The sequence below is a fragment of the Onychostoma macrolepis genome, chromosome 06, assembly GCF_012432095.1.
Source record: "Onychostoma macrolepis isolate SWU-2019 chromosome 06, ASM1243209v1, whole genome shotgun sequence".
Taxonomy (NCBI): Eukaryota; Metazoa; Chordata; class Actinopteri; order Cypriniformes; family Cyprinidae; genus Onychostoma; species Onychostoma macrolepis.
This window is the reverse complement of record NC_081160.1, coordinates 14,536,697-14,549,360: the sequence shown is the minus strand read 5'-3', so window position 1 is coordinate 14,549,360 and position 12,664 is coordinate 14,536,697. Positions and strand designations below refer to the sequence as shown.

Below are 12,664 nucleotides of genomic sequence, written 5' to 3'. Positions count from 1 at the left end.
TTCTGCTGAGCTGATTGTACACTTTTTAGCTTCGACACTTTGTCTGCTCTCATTTGGCCTTGCAAGCTTGCATACTTTTCTCTGTAGCGGGTTTCATAGTGTCGGCGCAGGTTGTATTCTTTGAACCCAGACACTGTTTCTTGGCAGATGAGACAAACAGCCATTTTTTTGCACTGAACAAAAAAATTATTCTGAATCAACCTTTCTCTTTCCCAACCGTTTCGCCATTTTGTCGTCTCTTTGAATTTTCTCGCTAGCTCGCGCGCATCACCTGTTCGATCGCGATGGCAACGTTACGTTGAACGTACCATTCTGTTGGTATGTGAATTTTAAAATGAATTAGGCTACGTTAATAACTAAGGGAAATTTTAGTTTGAAAGCCAAACTTTATTATCAAATACAGACATGATATAAGTAAAACATATATTTAAAATTACATTTTTACATTGTTCAGAGGGGCGGTCCAAATGTGGGGGTGGGCCGTAGTTTGGGGACCCCTGGTTTAAAAGTAATTTTATGTGTGATTCATATCTGTTTCAGTATCTTTGGTAACATTCAAGAGGAAGTTATTGAGGATGCAGAGAGTGTGAGAATCCAGCAGCAGAATCATGTACAGCAGCACAGCTGCACGCTGGATGAGTGTTTTCAGCTCTACACCAAAGAGGAGCAGGTACTCTCTCCTCCAGTCACACTCTGTTTATTTCTCTCTTTTATACTGTTTTCTTGTTTCATTTAAAGATTGGATAAATATGTATGTGCAGCCACTTGGAAAATGTAGTGAGCTAAGCTAACAGTTACTCTTCATTAAATGAAGCTTCACTACACTAAAGCTACAGCTCTGGGAAATGTAGCAAGCTAAGCTACAGCGACATGGCAAAAGTAGTTTACTACATCTAAGCTATTTTTAAAAAAATCATTTTTATATTGAACCAACATCATACCAAGTCAATGCTCTCTCAGTGATCAATAAAACTGTCAGTCAAGCAGATAGACAGGCATAATAGTTCAGTTTAATTGTTTTTTTCAACAACTGTTCCAAGCCAATCTGGCAACAAAAATCAGTATCATACAGGGCCAGATTTACCTCATATTGTGAAATACACAACATGACATACTCCTATTGGTAGTTGGTATTGTGGCTTTTTTGTATACAGATACATTTATATAAATGGTAACACTTCACAATAAGGTTCATTAATTAACATTAGTTAAGTAGTATAGTTAACATGAACAAAGAATGAACAATACTTATGCATCATTTATTAATCTTAATGTTAATTTCAACATTTACTAATGCATTATTAAAATTAAAAGTTGTGTTTGTTAACATTAGTTAATGCACTGTGAACTAATTATGAATGACTGTATTTTCATTAACTAACATTAACAAAGATGAATAAATATTGTAATAAATGTATCCATTGTTCACTCATCTTATTGTATAGCGTTACCATATAGATGTATAGGCCTACAGATAGGCTATGTTTATTTGCATCGTTGCATGTGTCATTATATTATTAACATTTCACCAAAATCAAGTTCAAATACGAAGTTTTTGACCAGCGAATGTTTTTTTCCGCCACATCAGACGCAGTACTTTTGTTGATGCTACCGCGCTACTTGATCAAAAATAGAGCGTCGCTCTACCACCACGCTACTGAGAAATGTAGTTAAACAAGTAGCGTCACTACTTGTAGCGACGCTACCACCCAACACTGTGTATGTGGATGTGTGTAGTAACAATATAGAGATGCTTGAAATACTATATATGCCATTAATTGTAATTGTAATCCAGTGAGACTAATCCAGAAGTCTGACAACAGCCAGTGCTCCATACAGAGATCTGATACCATCATCATCCAGTCTGTCTGGAATGACATGAAGAAACAGAACAAAATGAGACAGACTAAATCCAGAAGAACTGTTGCAACATCTCAAAGATTACTGAAGATGCCTTCCTGCAAAGCTGCTATGTTATGGAGCTGTTTGGTAGATCGCGATCTATCTAATTCGTTTGTCTGCACCGTAATTAAAATGTGGCAGACTTTAATGGACAGTAAAAAAAAAAAAAAAGGCAGAACACCCTATAACTCCACGCTGGCACTGTAACTTCATTTTGCCACGCAGTTAAACAAAGGCAGAACGCCGTAACTCAATTTGAGCGTTCCATACAAAGTGAAAGAGCAGTAACTGGTGTTATACGGTGTTCTGCCTTGGTTTCTCCGGGGCTTTTTGAAGTTACGGTTGAGACGACCCATTATTTTCTCGGAAAAACAACGAAATTGACTCAAGATACTTATGTACATGATAAAGGATGTCTTGAATGTCCCAAAAACATCAATAACTAATTTTCGACAAAAATCGAAGTTACGGTCTTTTGCCTTTGCACGGCAGTATAGCTTACAGGCCCGGATTTTATCTGCTTAAAGCACACACGCCTATCTAGGCTTTGCCTGTTTCTTCAAGAACGCTCTTTGCCCTAATAATAGTGCTGAGGCTGTACATTAGACCCTTGGAACGATTATCCAAAGCTGGGCTGACTTCTATGAGTTCATCCCTTTTGCTTCCCACAGGGCTCACCCTGCATATAATTGGTCCCTCTGAGTCCTTATCACTCAAGGCCAGTTTATATCAGTTGTTCCTCTTACATAGCATAGCGTGATTAAATTGGTTCCCCATTAGCGTCTAGCGTGGCACGGCAATGTACGCAGTACTCGTTCTCGTATCTCAGGGAACTGAGGTTACGTAAGTAACTGAGTACGTTCCCTTTCGATACTTCACTCGTACTGCGTACATTGCCGTGCCATGACGCTGCACGACTCAGTGTCGTCCTGTGTGACCCTGGACCACAAAACCAGTCTTATGTCGCTGGGGTATAGCCAAAAATACATTGTATGGGTCAAAATTATCGATTTTTCTTTTATGCCAAAAATCATTAGGATATTAAGTAAAGATCATGTTCCTTGAAGATATTTTGTAAATTTCTTACCGTAAATGTATCAAAACTTAATTTTTGATTAGTAATATGCATTGCTAAGAACTTCATTTGGACAACTTTAAAGGCGTTTTTCTCAACATTTAGATTTTTTTGCACCCTCAGATTTTCAAATAGTTGTGTATCAGTCAAATATTGTCCGATCCTAACAAACCATACATCAATGGAAAGCTTATTTATTCAGCTTTCTGATGATGTATAAATCTCAATTTTGAAAAATTGACACTTAAGACTGGTTTTGTCGTCCAAATGCCGGCTTATATAGCCAGATGGCCCTGCCCATTCTGGCAGGCTTCATCATTTTTAATACACTGCACGATCCAATGGCCATGCAGCTACACTGCATGATTGAAAAAGTCTTCAGTCCTCGGAGAAAAAGGAGTTTTCACCATTAGCGTCTAGCGACGCAGTACTCGTTCCGTGTCTCAGGGAACCGAGGTTGCGTAAGTAACCGAGTACATTTTAAATGCTGAGGGTGGTTACACCAAATGTTGATTTGATTTAGTTAATAGAAGTTAATCGATAAATAAAATCTATTTATGACATTATTTTTGAATGCATCCTCACTTTACAGCATTTTTACACTTGCATTATTAGTGCCTAAAACCTTTCAAAGTATTGTAGCTTTTCAGGAAGTTTTCTTCAAGCATCTTGGAGACGTTGCCACAGTTCTTCTGGATTTAGTCTGTCTCAGTTTGTTCTGTTTCTTCATGTCATTCCAGACAGACTGAATGATGATGAGATCAGATCTCTGTGTGAAGCACTGGCTTTTGTCAGACTCCTCGTGCAAACAAAGATCTCACTGAATTATTACAATTAATGGCAAAAGGAATGTTTGGAAATATAAATGGAAATATTTCCTATTGACACACTACAGCAAAAGATATACTGCAAAAAAATTACTGACTTAAAACCATTTTTGTTGGTGAAAATACTAATTATTATCAATGTTAAAAATGTGATCAATGTGATTTTTTTTCAGGATTCTTTGATGAACAAAATTCAAAAGAACAACATTTGATTTGTAAACACATTCCATCTTCATTTGACCACTCTCTATTCTAATTCTATTTTATCTATTTGTTTTCTTTTTTTATTAAGAAAACAAACAAAACAAATCTTGAACCTCTAACACTTGCACTCTCTATTGAGTTCTAACTACTTGTTTCCTTTTATTAAAAAGAGAGAGAGCCTCTAACACTAGATTTCTTTATTCTTTTTCTATTTTATCGAATTGTTTTTTTTATTTATTAAAAAAAAAAATTACCCTCTAACACTAGAGTTCCCTGTTCTTTTTATATTCTATCTACTTGATTTCTTTTTATTAATTATGAATATATATTAAAAAAACTTTCTACGTGTACTGTGTTGGGCTAACCGAGACTTGTCATAGCACTTACATATTATTGCGCTTTTGTTGGTTTTGATTGCTTCTTTTGTCCTCATTTGTAGGTCTCTTTGGATGAAAGCATCTGCTAAATGATTAAAATGTAAACATAATGTAAATGTAACTGTAATTGCACTGTTTATTCCATTCAATTTGTGTAACAATTCCTCCAAAATAATGTTTGGGTTCCACATTAACAGCAGAATGCAAAGTTAGAAAGACATGAGGGTGACTTAATAATGACTGAATTGTCAACCAGGGCTGCATTTCCCAAAAACATTGTAAGCCTAAGAAGTTCGTAAAAACGATCGTACGACTGATCTCAATATTACGGTCTGTTTCCCAAAATCATCGTAACTTAAGTAGCACTTGAAAATCATCGTAATTGTAAATCCCTACGTGCATCGTAAGAAGCCAGAATTATGAGGTCACCTGCAGGACAATCGGCAGATTACACTATTAACTTTATTCAAGTGCAATGAGATTATAATTAAAGCTTTTGATTGTACTTTATTGTACACTTTATCACTTGAATAATTAAAAAGCACACAAATAATTAAAAAGGGCACAAAACAAAACAAAAATACACATCTAAATTAAATAACTGAACAAAAAAATGAATAAAAGATGTAATGTAGGAAATATGCTTCAAAGACCAGGAAAAATAGGTATAAAGTCATAAAAATCTGTCAATGGCTTGCTGACGTTCACGAAAACCAGCCATGTATTGGACCCGGAAATAATGTCTTGCAGATATTATACTAATAATATATACTATTATTATATATTATATTATATTAACATTTAAATTTATTAACATTTCAATGAACGAGTGTGTACTACAATTACGAGCCATTCTATAAATTGACATTTCAGCACTTGACCAACGGATAGTGACTCCTAAGTAGCACTTAAAACACGGCTAAGTGCGATTGTGTTAAGTGCATTTTTGGGAAACGCACGTGAAACAATAACTAACGTTCGTAAAATGACTCGTAGAAAACGCTCTTAAGTGCTAGGATCAACCGTTATCGAGAAACCCAGCCCAGAGCTGAAAAATGCTACAGAAAATGAGTTCCTCTTATTTATTTGTTACCCAACATTTCATTTATATTTCATTTATTGTCCTTTATTTTACCAAGAATTGTCCCATTGAGATATAGATCTCTTCTACCAGGGAGTCCTGGCCAAAATGGCAGCACAGAAAGTTTCACATACAAATTAGACACTCATAGAACAAGAAAAATAGTAAAGAGTAAAAATATCATCTAACATCATATAAAAAAAAATACATAAAACATTCACATGTTTCTTCCAGATAGAGTTCCAAAAGGTTTCTAAAAATATTTAGAGATGGAATTGTTTCTAACATCATAACACTCTGCATTTCATTCCATAGCCTAGGATTCTAGGACCATAGGAGGAAAAGGCAATTTTGCCAAACTCCGAACATACTCTAGGAACAGTCAAATGTAATTCATAAGAGTTTCTAGTGCTATAATTACAAGTAATATGATAAGAGATTACAAATATAAGTTGGCAGTTTACCTAATAATGCCTTGGCAGTAAATAGGAGCATATGCATTTTTCTCCTTTGGTACAAGGATGACCAACCAACCATTTTGTACAAAATACAGTAATGGAAACGTGAAGATGCATTTTTCACAAATGGTATTGCAGCATGATATATACTATCCAACTTCTTTAATAAGGATAAGTTTGCATGCATATAAACCACATCACCATAGTCCAACACTGAAAGGAAACAACTTTGGATAATTCCTTCCTTCCTTCCTTCTTTTTTTTTTTTTTTTTTGCTTCAAAAGGAAAGCTATGGAAGCCCGTTTGCGCCACTGAATAAAAAATAAAACAAGGTAATTGCGACATTTTATCTCGCAATTCTGACTTTTTATCTCACAATTGTGACTTTTTTTCTCACAATTATGACTTTCTCGCACCATAGGAAACCACTCTCCGTGTAAGGCTTTGCAGTGCTTTGTTGAATTAGCAAAAATTTGCATCAAAATGAACTAGATGAATGTTGCGTCCGAATATGATTTTTGAACAAACATAAAAATGACTCATTATTCTCCATTTCTGTGTTTTTCGCTCCCGCTACCGCCGGGTAGGGTGTGGGAGGGGCACGGCGCGCACAGCTTTCAGACACAACATTCTTCATTTCTTTATATTTCTGAGTTTGAGGCAGTTTCTATCGCGTTATTTTAATTTTGAGTTTATTCAGTGGCGGAAACGGGCTTCCATAGAAAGCACTTATTAATATGAAAGAGAAAACCCAATTTAGGTCTGAGCTTTATAAAAAGATTTTCAATATGAATATTAAAACCCAACCGTTCATCAAGCCATATGCCCAGGTATTTATAACTATTTACTCTTTCAATACACTCCCCTTCCAAAGTTAGAATAGGTGGAACCGTTATTTTGGTAGGACAACGAGTAAAAACCACATATTTAGTTGTGTTTGCATTTAAAACCATTTTCAGTTTTATCAATAAAAATTGCAGTGAAAGAAAGGAATCTTGTAACAGCTCTATGGCTTGATTCATAGACTGTGCAACTGTATAAATATTTGTGTCATCAGCATATAAATGGATTTTAGCCGTGTTTATCTCTTGACCTAGGTCATTTATATAAAATGAAAATAAAACAGGAGCTAAAATAGATCCCTGTGGGACTCCTTTATTTATTTTTAAGTGAAAGAAGTGAAATTTTCAACTGAGACACACTGCATTCTTTCTGTTAGATAATTAGTGAACCAATTTAGACTCATTTTACTAAAACCCAAGCAACTGAGTCTCTGCAGTAAGATTTTGTGATCTACAGAGTCAAATGCTTTAGAGAGATCAACAAATAGAGCAGCACAGTACTGTTTATTATCTAGGCATGTAATAATATCATTTGTAGTCAACATAGCAGCTGTGACCTGACAGGAAACCTGATTGAAATTCATTTAAAATATTATTTTCCATTAAAAACTGTTTTACTTGGTCATTTACAAGAGATTCGAATAACTGATAGCCTTGAAATAGGTCTATAATTATCTAATTCAAAAGGGTCACCCCCTTTTGACAAAGGGAGAACCATTGCTGATTTCTATGCATGTGGAATTACATTTGAAGTTAAACTTAAATTAAACATAACAGTAATTGGTTCCGCTATTAAATCTGCCGCAATTTTTAAAAAATATGGTTCTATATTATCCGGCCCTGTGAAGGTAAACTAGTATAAGATTTTCGACCAGAGACTGATTTGGTCAATTTCCAAAATTTAGTTGGATCATTCAGATTTTAATTTATCATGTTTAAATAATAATCACACTTGGAGTTCTTTACTAATTTTGTACAATTATTTCTTAGTGTTCTATAACGTACCCAATCCAAATGGTTATTTGATTTCTTTGCTGTGGCCCATGCAGCATCTCGTTCTTTAATACGAGAAGAGATTAACTTGTTAAACCAGGGAATATCTCTGCCTCTTACCCTAATTCTTTTAACAGGAGCATGTTTGATGCATACATTTAAAAAAGCACATTTAAAATACTCCCATGCTAAATTAACATCGGGTATCAATGAGACAGTAAATAAATCACTCTCATAAATATGCCGCAAAAAGGCTTGCTCATTAAAATGTTTAAATTGACGCCTCAAAATAATACGTGGGGGAATTTTTAAGAATCCTACAATTTCTCACACATGCTAATGCACAATGATCACTAACATCGTTAAAAAAAAAATCTTATTATTAAATCTGAATGTTGAGTCATGTGGAGGACACGTTAAACTATGAGAAACGCATATTGTGCCATCTCAGCATGTTTTTATGACTGAATAAAATACATTTTTATACGCATTTCACCCATTTCACGCATTTTCCAGTTCAAACTATGAAAGCTGTAGGTCTACTTTGGCTGAGAACAAGGACAAAGATGGGATTTGTAATTTTCAAAAGTGTTTTTAATAAAGAAAAAATATCTGAGAACCTAATGAATGACATATTCATTTACAGAACAACTCACAGAAATCAACCATCAGTCAGTTTTAGAAATTTTTGGGATTAAATACTTTTTATTCACTGTAAGAAGTCAAGGACAGATAATGTACATTTCTGGTCCACTAGTCATTAAGTATATAAAGTGGATTTTGATGAAAAGCAAAAACTAAAATCAGCTCTAAAACATGGACTGAAAATGAAGAAACCAAAAAATACTTGAAACAGTAATTACACTGAAATCTCTTACGATGTAGAGAGCTCTACAATCTAACATAAGAGCCAACCAATTATATAAATCTGTATTCTAGCAGGGCATTTATGTTGTTAGGATTTTCAGGATCTGAATCAATTATGCTGTTAGGATGTCAGGAGCGTTTGATTACATTTTATGTAGCAGTCATGATTGTTCAGATCGAGAACTTATTTCAGTTAAGAAGTATTTCATCAAAATGAACATAATGCTTTGTTTTTATATGCACTCTTATAGGTCAAAAAATAAATTCTGATAGGTAAATGTTGAATAAAAACTGGTATTTTTTGACACAAGTGGGAACTAATGCAGTACAAAAGGTTCTCTGTGCAAAAGGTTCAAGGCGTTAGACATTCCGATTAGAAGGACCGATCACTATTCCATATTCAAGATTATTCAAGCTGATTTAAAAACCCACTTGAGGAGCAAATGGAGCTGGTCTCCCACCTACCGTTTTTGTCTCACGTCCCACATCCTCTCACTCTCTTTGAAAGGTCACTCTGAATTCATTCTTATCTATATACTGCCTGTTCTTGACAAGTACCACTTGATAAATCTTACCCATGAAGCCCTGAGAGTTACCTCATCATGATTGGCTCCACAAATTATTATCGATCCTCTAACAGTGTCGTTACTGAGGCAACACTTCTACCAGGACTTCAGAAATGGGAAAAAACGCTTTTATCATAGCGTGTGCAGTGCATGTGAGATATGGCTTCCAGCAGGAATTAAATCATGCATTTTTCTGTACCACATATTTTGAAGATATAAATAACAATTTACTTATGGTCTGCAGAGGTCCTGTAAATATTCAAATGCTTTTGTCCTTTACTCTCTGCATGTTCACTGCCATTCAGTTTGTCGCAGCAGAGATATAAATGTTTTACAGCACCACACTGAGACAAAACAGGTTCAGATAATGACATGGTTTAGTTGACCATGGAGAAACCTGCATTTTAACAAACCCAAGTATGAAAATGTTATTTATTTACCTGTGATTTTGAATCTCACATGGGGAGCATCTGACTAACTACATTGATTTGTTGTCTGTGACATACATCACAAATGAGTTCTGGACTGTTTGTAGCAAATGTTTTTATTCCCCTTGCAGCTGGCACCAGATGATGCATGGAAGTGCCCCCACTGTAAGCAGATGCAGCAGGGGATGGTGAAGATGAGCTTATGGACCCTGCCTGACATCCTCATCCTGCACCTCAAGCGTTTTCGGCAGGTGGGCAAACGGCGAAACAAGCTCTCCACCCTCATTGGCTTTCCGATAAGTGGTCTGGATATGACTCCCCATGTGGTGAAACGCAGTCAGAGCATGAAGAATCTGGCCCCGTGGCCTGCAACTTGGAAACATGGTGATACTGACTTCCTTTATGACCTGTATGCAGTCTGTAACCACCACGGAGGCATGCATGGAGGCCATTACACAGGTGAGTGTGCTGGGATCTCTGATAGTAAGAAACAAGGGGTTGTTCGTTCATTTAAAATGCTCCCCTTCTTTTATAATTGTTATGCATGCAGTTTTTTAACACTTCTTCAACTAAAGGTGATTTTGAGTTTCTTTCAGTGACATAAAACTATAAAGTATACTATTTACACTGTTGCTAGTTTATTTGTCATTTTAATACATGAATTATGTTGGAAATATGAATGAAAGGGAGGTGGGGGGTTGATACGAATGAAATGTCACCACAAATCCTAGTAAATCATATAAGCAGGTATATAGGAATAAAGAAAAGAAAATAAGATTGAACAAAAATAGATGAATCCCACACATCCACATTTAAAATACAAAGCAGTCAATGAGAGCAACATTATAATCAATAATATCCAGTGATAACCTAACTCAATAGATCAACAGTCAAGTACAGTTAGCCAAAATACATGCGTTACATAATCCTAGTATTTCTGGTATCCACAGTTACTTCTATAAAAATAAACAGTGAATTAAATACTTGATAGATTCTTGATAGACTCACTAATACATGTCATGAAATAAGTAAGTAATACAAACTTGGTACAAATGTACATATCACCATATTCATTTATCAACACAAAAAACACTAAATATCAACATATGCAAATATGTAACAAATATACAATGTAATCTACATTGTACTAAATACAAATATATACATGCACATACATATATATATACGAATCGCCTTCGATTATGAACGCGGTTTAGCGTAGCTTGTCAGTGAACTACGGCTCTGTGCATTAACTGCCGCTCCATCTGAAAGCAGGTGATGGCGATTTACTGCTAATCACGAAACCGGCTTTACTGACGAGATGCGCATGATAATCGAATACGATTAATTGCACAGCCCTACTCATTACCAACTTTTATTAGGATCTCTACAAATTTTCTCAATGAAATTTATGATATACTGTATATGTTTTACAGGATACTTGTTTTTATTTACACTTGACATAACTATTCTATATAGCAACATTTTGCATAATAGTGGGATTTTAGCTTTGAGGAATTGTCTAGCTGATTGCGATAATGTAAATTGCTTTTGTGAATTCATAGTTCAGCTGATATCAGTTGAGATCAGTAAGATTTTTTATGTTTTTAAATAGGTTTCTTATGCTCAGCAAGACTGCATTTATTTGACCAAAAATACAGAAAAAAATATAATATTGATAAAAATGCATTATTGTGAAATATTATTCCAATATTTCTATTTAATATACAGTCTTCAGTGTCGCATGATCCTTCAGAAATCATTTTAATACACTGATTTATTATCAATGTTGGAAACGGTTGTGCTGCTTAATATTTTTTTTAGAACTTGTGATAGTTTTTTTCAGGATTCTTTGATGAATAAAAAGTTTTTTAAAAAAGCATTTATTTAAAATAGAAATATTTTGTAATGATATACAGTGTTTGGGGTCAGCACATTTTATCTCTCTTTAAAAAAAATTAAAAATAATAATAATACTTTTATTCAGCAAGGATGTGTTAAATTGATACAAAAAGTGATGGTAAAGACTTACATTGTTACAAAATATTTCTATTTTCTTTTAGAAATAATTGTCAGAAAGGATTTCAATTTAAGATTTGTACTATTGAATGACATAAAGGCAGTTGTTTATACACACACACACAGATTACAGCATATGTCTTTGTAAAACAGCCTATTGTAGAAACTCGGTTGACAGCCACTGGTACAGTTATGACGACAGCAGTGTGGAGATTGTGCCAGAGGAGGAACTGTGCACACGAGGGGCATATATCCTGTTCTACCAGAGGCGAAATGCCATCCCGCCCTGGTCCGCCAACAGCTCGGTCAGAGGTGAGTAAATGAGCCTTTGTGGCCACACTGTAGATGGAGGCTGACTGACCTTTTTTGCAGTGGATCAACATTAGGCAGATAGCAGCAGAATGTTTTTTTTTTCTTCTTCTCTATATCGCAATGCGAATGTTCCACAATGTTACCAGGGACAGAATTTTGAGTGTAGGACCGGATTCTCTTACCATTGTAAGAAAAGTATTTGCATTATGCAAAATATGAAAATATCCACTTACTTCTCCCCAGATTTTGAAAACACTTGAAATAAATGACTGAACTGTAAAAACTGAATGAAGGGTTTTTTGAGTTTATTTGAGTTCATTTTGACTGGTGGCTAAGATGCCACTGCATATGCATGATTTAGTCGTCATGGAAACGATAAAACAGAACATGTGCAGATGATGAATTTTAGTTATTAAAAATGAAGGGGCAGTGAGAGAGTGCAGCATGCTTTAAGCCCGTGTCTAGGAGAAACATGGACCAGCCACTAAACAGTCTTTATTGTCTCATTGTGCAGGTTCCACCAGCTCCTCTATGTCAGATCACTGGCTCATCCGTTTGAATGGTGACAGTAAAAGGGGAAGTATGGTATCGCGGTCTTCCACAACATGCCCTTCTTCCATCCCAGACTCCCCAGAGTCTCCTGTCTTTCAAAATGAACCCTCAGTTGAAGAGAGAGGTGAGTGTACCCATCCAGTTTGTTCTCGTCGTTGTAA

The 12,664-nt window shown here is 35.3% G+C and overlaps 1 protein-coding gene across 2 annotated transcripts in view; it reads left to right on the top strand.

Moving 5' to 3' along the window:
- Nucleotides 1-12,664, top strand: part of usp43a (ubiquitin specific peptidase 43a) — a 106,961-nt gene that overhangs the window by 90,121 nt on the left and 4,176 nt on the right. For both annotated transcript variants that reach the window (XM_058779614.1, XM_058779613.1), the window contains exons 11-14: nt 541-670; nt 9,752-10,079; nt 11,793-11,951; nt 12,466-12,627. In XM_058779614.1, coding sequence (XP_058635597.1) covers nt 541-670; nt 9,752-10,079; nt 11,793-11,951; nt 12,466-12,627 — 779 coding nt within the window. The remainder of the gene's footprint in view (nt 1-540; nt 671-9,751; nt 10,080-11,792; nt 11,952-12,465; nt 12,628-12,664) is intronic.